Here is a 13,636-nt window from a genome sequence, read left to right on the forward strand (position 1 = left end):
AGAACCAATATATGTCTGTCCACATTCAAAAGTCTCAGTTTACGCATAAATTATAAACACTGTAACCCTTTCTTATAAATAACATCTGTATTAAAATTCCATGACAGTTCAAACTACTAAGTCGATGTTATGAGGGTCTGGGAATGATGCATGCTAAGTATTGTGCAAATAAAATCATTACTATCGAGTGTCACCTGTGCGGCGCACCAGCCTCGTATCGCCAACTTTAATAAATAAATAAATAACACATGATAAGTGAAAGTGAAAGTGACGGCCAAGTATGGTAACCCATACTTGGAATTTGACCTCTGCATTTAACCCATCCAAGCAAGTGCACACACATTAGGAGCAGAGTAGTGAGTAGTGAACACACACACACTGCAAACGTGGAGACACACACCCGGAGCAGCGGGCAGCCTTGAGTGGCGCCCGGGGAGCGATTGGGGGTTAGGTGCCTTGCTCAAGGACACCTGTCATATTCCTGCCGGTACTGGAATCGAACCAGCAACCTTTGGGTCACCAGTCCAACTCTGTTACCATTAGGCCATGACTGCCCCTCATGTCAGGTGCTCTTCTAAACCCTCCTGCTTAAAAACAACACTAAACACTTTGTTCTCTCATAGAACGATCTCGCTATCCACTAACAAAGCCCTGTTTATCCATATTTATCCAACTTAAAGGAGCATTGCGTAGGTTCTGAAATTTCTAACCGTTACTGACACCAGTGGCCGTTAGAGAAACTGCAGCCAGTCTCATGCTCGTTCTCAGTGCGCACGCTCGTATGTGCACGACCACAGCAACCAGAGAGTTGTAACTATGTCTTACCTTTGCAGTAAAAAGAAAGCCAGCTCGGGGTCTGTTTTTATACCCAGCGCTGACCGGTGCTCCCTCCAAGAATCAAATGCCGCTCCGATGTTGAGTCTTGTCTTTGCCCGACGCCGGTCACTCTCTACTTTGGCCGCACTAGATAAGGCTTTTATTTTTTTTTTTAAACTTACGAGGAGTTTCCGTGGGTGTCTGGATTGTGCTGGAGGCTGGCCGCTTCTTTCCGTCCGCAAAGTCCATTTGAAACACTAACGTTACTTACTGCTAGCGATTGCCGGAGGTAAGCCCAAGTAGACGAGAACGCGCATGACGTCACATTTTGTGAATTTTCGCGCCAATTTGGACCCGACTCCTCCACACACAATTGAGCCTACAGGCTGATAGAGGCAACCGTGATGGACATTAAGGTGTCATTCTTTGCATTACATTATGGTTGGCTCATAAATGTACAAATGAAAAATCTATCTTAAAGATTTTTTTAAGTAAAAAGCTACGCAATGCTCCTTTAATGTGAACATTAGCGAAATGTTGAACACACTTTTGTTAGCTGGGATATACGCTGCTTCACGACAACATGAACCATATGCTGAACAAAGATACAATAATATAAGCACATGATATCTTACCGTCTGTCTCCACAGCCAACAAAGGAACTGCACCTGTTTTAACCAAAATTACAGACTTCATCAAATGACCTTCTGACATAATAACTTTCAACCAAGTTACACACAGTTGTACAGTAACTTACCATTTTGTGAACAACTGTCCTCATTATATGTTTCTCCGTCTGAGAAAAAAAAAACACAGATAATGTCTAGAATGTGAATGTATACAAAACAAGAACACAGAAGTAAAATGTAACCTTTCTTACAAAACTATATTTTGCATAATTAAGCTTTCTTTTGTGAAATCAGCTCTAGGTAACACGTACCACCTTGATCTGCCCATTTAAGCATCTTGTGTTGATGGCAACAGTAAATACCACACAAAACTGCAGCCAGAGCACAAACACCAACACACACCAGCGCTATTTCACCTGCAGACAAACCTGCTGCTATCATGGAAAGAGAGAAAACATATCAGTATTAGATCTGCTAAAACTTTATTGATTATGAAATACCATCAGTGCTGTCGTACCTGCACATGTGTGACAGAGTGTGTTGATGTCCAGATGTGTGGTCTGGTTGCTGATGGGATTGTTCAGCACACAGCTGTAGGTGTTTTTATCCTGATATTCCACTTCCAGAGGTAGAGAGAGACTGATGCTGAGATCAGACACACTGATGCTGGACAATACACTGATTCCTGCGTACCAGGAGAGAGTCACATGACTCACATTCACCACTGATGAACACACCAATGAACATGATGATGAAGATGAAGACGAAGAACAGTGTGAAGAGTTACTGGTGATGACAGGAACAGGCAGAGGACCTGGAAAACAGAGAATAACATGTTTCACTCTACAATGGATTGACACTGCAATGAAATCAAACCAAATGCATCCAGAGAACGACTCACCAGAAACATTAATACTGAATTTCCTCAGTGGGACCTCATTTCCACCAAAGGTCTGTAGTTCATAAACACCACTGTGTTCAGTTGTGGTGTTTGTGATGGTCAGAGATCCAGTCTTGTCCAGCTTCAGTCTGTCTCTGAATCTCCCATCAAGAACTTTATCATATAATGAGACTTTATTGACCTCTCTGTTGATCTGAGCTATACGAGTGCTTTCAGGTCCAAACGTCCACAGTATCAGCTCAGCTTTCTGGATTTCAGTAACATCAGTGTTTAGAGTGAGAGAATCTCCCTCCATCACGAACACTGACTTCACTTCACCCGTAACACCAAACACACCTGAAGAAAAGAGACAGTTTCTCAGGCAGAGAATTCAGTTTTGTGTTCAACAAAATAAATAAAGTAGGATTGATTGAATAAGTATATAATTCCTCCAGCAATCCTGTTCAAGTCTTTACAGATCCAAGGCCAGATTTCAAGTCCCGCAGGATATTTTGTGTATACAGGAACAACAAAATAGTGAATAAGAAATTAGTTCTCAGGTAATATCACTGAATCCCGAGTAATGTTAATGCATTAGTGAACAAGACATCAGCACAGAAACAAAGCAGCATCATGTTGGTTTCATACCTTAAGAAAATTAACCATAGTTTTACTATAGTAAAAGTGTAGTAACCATGGTTTCTTGGGAGACTGATTGCCATTTGTAAAACCACAGTTTTACTGCAAATAAAAACATGGTTAAACTATGATTAGTGTAAGCCATGGTTTATTTTCGTAAGGGTTTTTAATAGGCTACTTGCACCTGTACTAATACAAGAATTAGACGATTTTCTTTCACGATCTCCAGACAGTTTCAAGACCTCTAGACCACAAAGATTTTTTTACTTTGATGCCCACTAAATTGATATAATTTTTTTCTTTAAAGTTTGTAAAGTGAAGTGCCAAACCATTTAAATCTACTCACCGTCCAGGAGTAACCCGGCGAAGATTAAAATAAACATCATTCTGTAGCCTACGTGTGAGTAAAAAATGAGTAAACAAAGTCCATTGTAGTTATGAAAGTTTTCTATTGAGTGTCAGATTTTTCGATGTAATGAGCCGTTTTTAAACGAGCAACGATTATTTTTTCTCTTTTCTAAGCGATTTTATTAGCTATAAACTGACTTCAGATCGATAACGTTAGATTTATAATACGAGTTTACACGAATGAAAAAATCATTTGCGACTCATCGAAGACATCCAGAACGGAGCTCCCGAATTCAGCCTCATTTTCCAAAAGCAGAAGCATCACCAGAGCAGAAAACTCCAGAGAAAATCCTTCTTCAGTTCGCTTTCTTTGTTTCTGACACTTTCTTGTTATTCAGCCAACACGAGATGAGATGTACAGATTCGCTTCGGGGTGCCGTCATTTTATACCAGAAAATATCCAACCTAGCTTCCTGTGTGGGGGTGGGGAGGGGGGTGTGTGTGCGCGTGGTTGGTGCGGTTGTGGGTTAGACTTGATTTACTGGCAGTCAGGCTATTTCTCTTTGTCATCACCCAGCTAGTGATGTTAGGTCTGACACCGACGTGCATCAAAGACAGAAACTTCAAAAACCCTCTGCTACATTATACAAGTACAACCAGTTACACAAGCACATCCTTTTCAACATACAAAAATATCAGTCCAACCAGTTAACAAGTTATAGAGTTCTGCTTCCCACAGCTAAACAAGATAAAGCTTTCACACATGATACTGCCCTGCTAAAAAAAACTATAGAAACCGTTACAGAAATTCTATTGGATTTAATGGTTTTCATGAGAATTTTATTGGTTGTAATGGGAATTATAGTGGTTCTCTACTAATATGTGTTGGGTTCTATTGGCATTAAATCCTAATGGAATATGTCCCAAACACACTACAAAAAAAAATCTGTAGTGGTTTAAATGGTAAAAGCCAATGGTTCCTATTGGTATTTTAATAGAAACCATTAGAATTTCTGTGATGGTTTCCAACTTTTTATAAGCTGGTCTGATCTTCTGTCCTTGTCTTGAAATAATTACACACACACATCATGCTTAATGTTTTATTATCAAGGTGAACGCATGAAATTAATCAGTATCTGTAAAATTCACCTACATAAATGAGTTTCACAGCACTAACACTGTTTCAGCTTTGTTGCATTACATTTACTTCACCAGGAGATGGTGCTGCAATTTCTATTTGAATGAAGCTTCGAGTAATGAACCATTTTCGACACAATTGTATCAGAAAGCAATAATGCTTCGAAACGCTTCATTTGGCCGTCACTACACCTTGTAAACATAGTAGTTCCCTTTCGAACGGTCACTTCGTATTGCGCAGTGGGGGGAAACTCCTTTTCCTCGATTTACTGAAGCCTTTATGTAAAGCGCATTTGCAGCTGCACAGCTAGAACATGAGCGTCTGAAAATGAGCACTCTAAAAAAAAAGAGCACTCTAAAAAATAATTCAATGGCTTAGTAAATATCACAGTTATAGTTAACTTTATTAAGTTAATAAAATCTCTGAACATCATTTACTTGATCGTTTGAGTTGAACATACAAAAATAATTGACTAAAAATCCACTAAATCCAAAAACAGTTAATTTTGTCTAAAATTTTCAGTTATATTTAAGTTTTTTTCACTAAAAGAATTTAGTTTTTGACTAACCAATTATTTATTTAAAATATACTTAATATATTTGTGAAATTTCCATCAAAATATTTTGAGAATAGATAATTAAACTGATCTGTTTCAAGAACCACAAATATTACTTTATTCAAATCAATATTATTCATATTTAACACATACATAAGAAATTGAGTAAGTTTACTCAATTAAAACAATGCGCCCCTCCCCCACCCTCTGATGTGACGACGGAGATGACGACGAGCGACGACTCAACGGTTGAGTGAGCGCGCGCTGTTTGAATTCTCTCCTCCGGTCTCCAGAACAGTTTTCTCTTCTCGGAGTCGCAGATTATATGTATTTCCTCTGTGAAATTCAGGTTTGTGTATGTTTTATTTTATCTATAAAATCACTACTGTGCTTTAAATCATTTTATTTAAAGCAAAAGAACATATGTGACTCACCTAACTTAAACGAGTGTCGCGACTTTCTTTTCGCGTTATTGTAAAGCCTAACAAGACTATATTCCTAAAGATAATGAATATAACAAATTTGGATGATAAAATCTTCTCAGAACTAGGGCTGTCACTTTTTTGAAAAAATCCTGTTCGATTTTTGAGACATATGTGTTCATTGAATCGATTGTAAAATCGATTTTTCCATGTCTAAAGACGTTTCCATTTTCAACACCAAATATTGGCAAATCCACGGACAACTAACAGGCATTAGGACGAACGTAAGGAGGGCGCTTGAGACGCGCACAAGTCAGCAATGTTTCTGATGATTTATTGGCGTGAAGTTTTTTGCAAGGTGACAAACAGGAGTGCAACATTCAAGGATTGAAATGGACACACGCCAAATTCGGATAAAAATGAACTTTGGCGGGTAACGCTGTCATATCACCAGCCAATTTTGCGTGTTTCTATGTTTACTCACTTTGCTGGGGAAGTTCGTGTACGCCAAATCTGCGTGGATTTAGCGCAAATACGCAACTCGTGAGTCCTCATGATATATTAAATACAGCGTGTTGCGCAGAATCTGCGCATTTCTGGCTTGCTTGAAAACACACACGGCACTAAGCAACAAGTAACGGTAACAACGCGCGCTTGTTCACTTGCACTGAAGCAATAGCGAATATTAAAAAGCATTTGGTTAACAGAAAAGACATTGTTATTTCCCAACATCCTACATGTTCTGTGCACTGTATTGATCTGTCAAACTAAAACACATTTTTGGTAAAAAAAAAAAAAAAAAGGCAGTTAAAATCGATACCCTATTTTCGTTTTCGAAACTTGTGTTGGTTGATCCGATCGATTGTGCAATCGATTTTCGAACGTAAAGTGACAGCCGTACTCAGAACTGTGCACTGTTTGTTTATTAGCAGGTTTTGGACTCGCGTCGCAGCATCTTTCGGCTCTAACGCCCGTTTCTACTCAGCCGTCATTGAGTCTGTCTTGTGCGCTTCCATCACTGTCTGGTTTGGTTCAGCTACCAAATCAGACATCAGGAGACTACAACGGACAGTCCGGACTGGGGAGAGGATTATTGCTGCTCCACTGCCAAACCTCCAGGACCTGTACTCTTCCAGAGTGAGGAAGAGAGCAGGTAAAATCATCACAGACTCCACTCACCCTGGACACCACCTGTTTGAACTGTTACCGTCAAGACGGCGACTCAGATCACTGGCCACAAGAACATCTCGGCACAGGAACAGTTTCTTCCCACAGGCCATTTCCCTCCTGAACAGTTAACACACCTCCCAAGGCATATGCCTTAAGTGCAATACTCCCACTGTTTAGTGCAATATCCTACAACTCAGGTGATACTTATATGTAGATTTTTTTATTTATAATATTCAAAACACTGTAAATATGTTCATAATCTGTAAATCAAAGATCAAAGATGGCGGATGTTACTGCAACAAGTGCTCCTGGGTTTGCCAGAGCTCGTCTTAAACCAGAAATATATAAGACCATTGATGGCAAAGTTATAGTTGAAGATGAACTTTTACACTTCCTTTCGATAAAAATGAGAACTTTAAGTCAGGATGAAATAGTCCTTTTAGCTGCAAACCACTTCGGATCAGATTGGATTGAGGCTTCAAAGAAAATACTGTTTGAAATTTGTTCCACTACTCAACGGAATATCTCTCACAAAGGAGCACAGAAAGACGCCAATAATATCAAGAGCTGTCTTAAAGTCCTTAATGAATGTGGGGACAATATACCAAAATTTGTATCATATTATTTGGACGAGCTGCCACCTGTGACTTTTTCCAACATAGACGTCTGTGGCCTTCTTCGGAAAGTTGAGCAGCTACATGCTGATGTATCCGTCTTGAAACATGCGATGCACCGACAATCTGAAACAGGTGAAGGTTTGAGTGCAGTCGCGGCGGACGTGAGCCGCCGGGTTTGTGCCCTCGAGCAGAACGCTGCCCACGGTGGTACGGGCTTTGATGTGCCGGTGAGCTGGGAGGAGAATGCAAGCACCACGTGCACTACTCACTATACGGATGTCGGTGACGCGGATGGTTCGGCGGAGGTGCCTGAAACAACAGGTGACAGACGCCGAGGAGATCGAGGCTCCAAGACCCGTGCTTCAAGCAATGGAGAGTATTATGCCAGCAGCTAGCCCTGGGTTGACGAGGCTGTCGCCTGGTTTACCCAAGTGGAACCAGGTTGTAAAAAGGGGGCGACAGAAGCGCACAGAGGAGTCCCAACAGGGAGCACGCATTGGCAAATCTGTGTTGGAACGGAGGGCAGCAAAAATTGTTGTGGGCACTGGTGCGGCAAGAGACATCAAGATGATAACAACAAAAAGGGTGAGTGTCTTTGCCAGTAGGTTTTCACCTGATGTAGATGTTGAAGTATTGCACGCTCATCTTATGCATAAACTTGGGCATGAAGTATCATGCGAAAGGATTGCTACTGTAAACAGCAGATACGCATCATTTAAAATAGCTGCTGAATGCAAAGATGTTGGTGATATGTATAACCCGGAACTATGGCCAGAGGGAGCGTATGTACGGCGCTACTATGAACCACGGAGAGCTGGAACCGTGGGTGCTAACATTAAAGTGGCTACTCTACTTTCTGCCAATAAGAGTATGCCTGATAATTGCACGAGTGCCAAAGTATGATGTCGCTATGGATATACGCGTCCTATCATATAACTGCCGTGGCCTGCGCTTGGGTCAGAGTGCTGAGGATAAAGCTCGCCGTTTTATTGTTGATCAGTTGCTGGAGCACAGTGATATTCTGTGCCTACAGGAAACATTTCTTGCAATGCAGGATTTAACGGGCCTGAACTCAATCAGTGACAGCTTCCACGGTGCTGGAGAGTCTACCACTGACCTCAGTTTGGGAATACAAAGAGGCAGAATTCCAGGAGGTGTGGCAATTCTGTGGAATAAAAAGCTGGACTCAGCGATTAATGTAGTTAGGCTTGGTGTGGACTGGTGTATTGCTATACGTCTGACACAATGTGATAGGGAATTTATTATTTTAAATATTTATACTCCATATGAATGCCAGCAAAATGAAGAAGATTATGTAAATAAGGTTGCTTTTATTAGTTCCTATTTACAAAATGAGTGTTTTTCAAATATCAAATCGTTGGGGATATGAATGCAGACTTCTCAGACAACAAGTCAGTGTTTGCTTAACACTTAAATAACTTATGTACCGATAATAATTTAATACTGTCCAGCAGAGAGCTCCTGCCTGTTGATAGCTACACACACAGGCCTGGCACACCACGTCCTGGCTGGACCATTGCCTCACTACAGCTGATGCTAACGCATCCCTGGCACATATGGAAATTTTATACGATGTATCCACTTCTGATCACATTCCTGTAAAAATGGTGATCAGGTCTGAGTACATACCGTCAACTATAAAGTGTGAAAATAACTCAAATCATGTTTTTTTGGACTGGTCCTCTCTTACATGTGAAGAACTGTCTTTGTACAATGAACATACTGATCAATTATTGAATAATATATATCTCCCTAGAGAGGCACTCATGTGCAAAAATGGTAATTGCACAAACATGGAACATATCATAGATATCTCTGCTATGTATACTGCAATTGTCTCTGCTTTACTTGAAGCTAGTAAGTCTCTTATTAAACATAAAAAGGGAGGAAAACCTCGGCCTGGCTGGAATGCATATGTGGCTGAATTCTATGCTGAGGCTCGTGAAGCTACTAGATCTTGGGCAATGGCTGGTAAACCAAGACAGGGACCTATTTTTGAATATAAGAAGAGGCACAAATGCAAAATGTAAATATGCAATACGTTTCATTAGTAAAAATGAGCAGCATCTGAGGGCAGAAGCTATGGCCAAGAAACTTTTAGACAACACAAATAATGATTTCTGGAAAGAGGTGAAACGTACAAATAACTGCAAACCTTCACTACCATGTTCAGTTGATGGAGTCCCTGGTGCAAATGCTATAGCTGAGCTCTGGCGAATGCATTATAGAAAATTGTTTAATTGTGTACAGACTAAATGTTTTAAAGTAGATAATGTTGACAATGTAGATACAATCAAATTTCATGAGGTCTCTAAAGCTATTAGGAACTTAGCAGTTAATAAATCAACTGGCCTGGATTCTATCTCGCCTGAACATCTAAAAAATGCAAGCATAAGGCTATATACACTTCTTGCACTAGGCTTTACTGCCTTCATGATCCATGGCTTTCTTCCAGACTCAATGATGTCTGTGATGTTGATTCCTGTGATTAAGGATAAAGCAGGAAAAGTGGGTTCCTCAGACAACTATAGACCCATCGCCTTAGCTAATATATTATCAAAAGTTGTGGAATTAATTCTCCTTGAGAGGATTAATGAATCAATTACCTCTGCAGATAATCAATTTGGTTTTAAACCGAAGCATGGTACGGATATGTGCATATATGTCCTGAAGGAACTACTAAGCAACTATAAGAGAAAAAACTGTTTTTATATGTTTTTTAGATGCATCTAAGGCATTCGACCGGGTGAATCATTAGAAATTATTTAAAAAATTGGATGCAGCAGGAGTCCCTAAATACATTGTCAGAATCCTATCATATTGGTATGCCCAACAGACCATGCAAGTGAAATGGGACACCTGTATGTCGGCTCCCTTTCATATCAGTAATGGAGTAAGACAAGGGAGATCTTGAGATCTTGGAGTTTCCCCTCTGTAGAGAGGTTATTTTGTCGCTGCTAAAATAACAGAACATTTATCAATAGTTGTTTACCGTGAAAGATCATAACGCATTTGAACTAGTTTCAGATATTTTTTTGCGCTCAGTGTAAGTGACGTCATCGACTAACAGCATGTTAAATAATCAGTTGGTTAAAAAATTAACCAACTTCCAATCACCCAGTCAACTGCCAGCAAAATCTTAAACTAACAAAAAATCTGATCTACACATAAATATGAGATTAAAAGACCAAACTTTTATAAACAAGATCTTAGGTTAGCCTAACAGTTAACTTAACGACCTGTTCTGAAAAAGGTTGATATGCTAACAGACTTTTTCCAAAGACACTAAACTATTTCTATAAAGTAAATATTCAACAGATGTGTGTCAATAAAACTGTCAGGAACAGTTGTGTGTATTATTTGTGTGATTTTAGAGACTAAACTCACCTGAAAGTAGTGAAAATGTAATACAATTGTTTTTAAAAAAAATAAACACCTTTTTAAAATCAATATTTTGTGTCAAATTCTATATTTATTTGTTTGGAGCCATATGTAATAAGCGGGATGAGCTTTGCGCCGGGGTCCTAATAGGGTGGCCATTTCCATAACACCAAAAAGGAGGACACATATATTTTGTTGATCGATTTTGTTGACGGGGGTTGGGGGATGTGCTGAGGGCACGCAAGGTCTCTCGCTCTCTGCCGCGCGCTGCACGGTTTGGAGCACATATACAGTATGTTCTGTCTCGCATGCGCGGCTCTAGATTCCAGGAGATTTTAACTAAATTACGGCCATCAGGGAGCCGCTATCAATATGCGTGTTTTTTATAGTTACTTTTCTTTAAACAATTCAGCGCAACTCCAAAAAGGAGGACAAATGAGTGTCCGGGCTTGAGGCTGGCCAGACGCCGGACAGGGGGCTTAAAATCCGGACTGTCCGGCCAAAATCCGGACGTATGGCCACCCTCCTAATCTTGTATTCGCTATAACAACCGCCTCTCTCTGTAGCCTATATAAAACGTTGTGAGGACATATCGTGGTAAATTTTCCTTTTTTTATCTTGGCTAACGTTCCAGAAAAGTTGTGGGCACGTACTCAAAAGACGTCGCTAGTTTATCCCATGGAGAACGTTGTAGCGACGTGGTCAACTGGTCTCCAGATAACTTTCCAGAAAATTGTGTTACAAGTATTATACTAGTGATACACCATTTGTAGGCTATATTATATGGAAAATGTACTTAATTCATCAAAGATTTTATTAAGTTATCTGGTGACCAGTTGACCACGTCTTTACAACGTTTCCATGGGATAAACTAGCGACGTCTTTTGAGGACGTGCCCACGACGTTTCTGGAACGTTAGCCAAGATTATAAAAAATGGAACTTTACCCCGACGTCCTCACAACGTTGTCATAAAGTGTCGCCCTGACCAAATGACGACTAACTGACGACGTCGTCACAACGTACTGTGTTAGCTGGGTTAGTAGCAAAACTCGAGAGCACGTAGATGTGAATTTGAGAACTTGTACAATAAATATTCGTACTTGTACGTTAAAATGTACACTCACAGCTTCAATGTGAAAACCTGTAAAATAAAAATCTGAACTTGAACGCTGAGATTTGCACTCGCAGACAATAGTCACAAACCTGTATTCTGAATTTGAAGCTGCAAACAAGCAGTCACAAATGTGTAAAATGCCATTCGCAAAAATACAATGACAGACACAAACTTGTAACATATATCTGCACTTATTCTTACATTCACACTAGCAGTACAACCTCAAGTAGGCACTTGCAACTTCTCAAATCTGTCACTGCAAGTTCAAATTTCGCGCCTTGACTTTTCGCGATATATTAGGTGCAAAACTGACTTGTGCACTTAAAGGGTTAGTTCACCCAAAAATGAAAATTAAGTCATTAATTACTCACCCCCATGCTGTACCAACCCCGTAAGACCTTCGTTCATCTTCGGAACACAAATGAAGATATTTTTGATTAAATCTGAGAGGTGGATCACTGCTACATAGGCTGCCTAAGGGAATGAAACTTGACGGCCCAGAAAGTCATTAAAGAAAATGTTTAAATATTCCATGTGCCTACAGTGGCTCAACTATAAGTTTATCAAGCGACGAGACTACTTTTTGTGCGAAAAAAAAACATAAATAACGACTTTATTCGACTATTCCATTACTTCCTTGTGGGCCTGAGACGAGAGTTCAAGAGATTTCACGACGCATGCGCGAGAACTGAGAAGAGGACGTTCTTCTTCTAATACTTCTTGTTCAGTTCTCGCGCATGCGTCGTGAAATCTCTTGAACTCTCGTCTCAGGCCCACAAGGAAGTAATGGAATAGTCGAATAAAGTCGTGATTTATGTTTTTTTTTCGCACAAAAAGTAGTCTCGTCGCTTGATAAACTTATAGTTGAGCCACTGTAGGCACATGGAATATTTAAGATTTAATCAAAAATATCTTCATTTGTGTTCCGAAGATGAACGAAGGTCTTACGGGGTTGGTACAGCATGGGGGTGAGTAATTAATGACTTAATTTTCATTTTTGGGTGAACTAACCCTTCAAGTTGGCAACACTTGGCAACTCAGTGGCGGCGAGAGAGGAAGGGGGCGGGAGCTGCGGTGTTCAAAGGATCCGTTTTATTGGTTGGCGCCTAGCCAATGAAATAGGACTTCTGTTATACGTGATGTCACGAAACCCGGTGTATATGCATGTACAAATCTTTGTATATTTATTGTTGCATTAAAAAAATAAAGATCTGAAACGCTAACATGGCTTAATGCATTAGACTGATATTAAAATAAATAAATGATATGATCAAACTCAGTAAACAACACCATACTAATAATGCATAGCCTACTATGTACAGAAAAGCAGATCACCACAGAATATGAACGCAATGCATTTAATTAAGACAGTGGTATGAAAAGACCAAACTCAGGAAACACCATGCCTACTAATAAAGCATAGAAATGCAAATGAGCACATAATATGAACGCAACACGTTTAAATGTACGTTAAGCATTTCCCTCATAGAAAACCAAGAAAACGCTTCATGAGGCTTAATGGACCAACAGTTATAAAAATAAAGATAAACACAATTGGTTATTATTAATAAAACTGCAGGCAACAGGTTTATTTGCACTTAAATATTTGCTTTCTTTCGTCATATTCTGGGCTCATTGGCTTTTCTGTACGGGCTATGCTTAATTAGTATGGTGTTAACTGAGTTTGATAATATCATTTATTACTTTTAATAGTTTTATTTATTTATATTAAATGCTCGTAAAAGAAAAAGAAAAAAAAAAACATCAACAACAATTATTGTCATTGTCATAAAATAATACAACAGAATCCTTCAGTCCAGATTAAGTTTCTTCAGTCTTTTTAATCCAGATTAATTGCCAAGTCCTTAAACGCAGCCACTATTTATAGCTTTTCAATTTTTTGA

The 13,636-nt window shown here is 39.6% G+C and overlaps 1 protein-coding gene across 7 annotated transcripts in view; it reads right to left on the bottom strand.

Annotated features, from left to right (window-relative positions):
• The window catches only part of LOC143735203 (uncharacterized), a 151,010-nt gene that overhangs the window by 108,271 nt on the left and 29,103 nt on the right, over window positions 1-13,636 (bottom strand). For 2 of the 7 annotated variants that reach the window (XM_077225276.1, XM_077225271.1), the window contains exons 2-6: window positions 2,347-2,682; window positions 1,963-2,259; window positions 1,757-1,879; window positions 1,574-1,612; window positions 1,452-1,484 (exon numbers count right to left, since the gene is read on the bottom strand). In XM_077225276.1, the coding sequence (XP_077081391.1) occupies window positions 1,452-1,484; window positions 1,574-1,612; window positions 1,757-1,879; window positions 1,963-2,259; window positions 2,347-2,682 (828 nt within the window). Of the gene's footprint in view, window positions 1-1,451; window positions 1,485-1,573; window positions 1,613-1,756; window positions 1,880-1,962; window positions 2,260-2,346; window positions 2,683-2,973; window positions 3,179-3,310; window positions 3,792-13,636 lie in introns of those variants that run through there. The other 5 variants (XR_013203068.1, XM_077225273.1, XM_077225270.1 and 2 more) reach the window with 5 other exon arrangements.

The sequence above is a fragment of the Siphateles boraxobius genome, unplaced genomic scaffold, assembly GCF_051911475.1.
Source record: "Siphateles boraxobius isolate OS27281-9 unplaced genomic scaffold, OSU_SipBor_1 13, whole genome shotgun sequence".
NCBI classification, from domain to species: domain Eukaryota; kingdom Metazoa; phylum Chordata; class Actinopteri; order Cypriniformes; family Leuciscidae; genus Siphateles; species Siphateles boraxobius.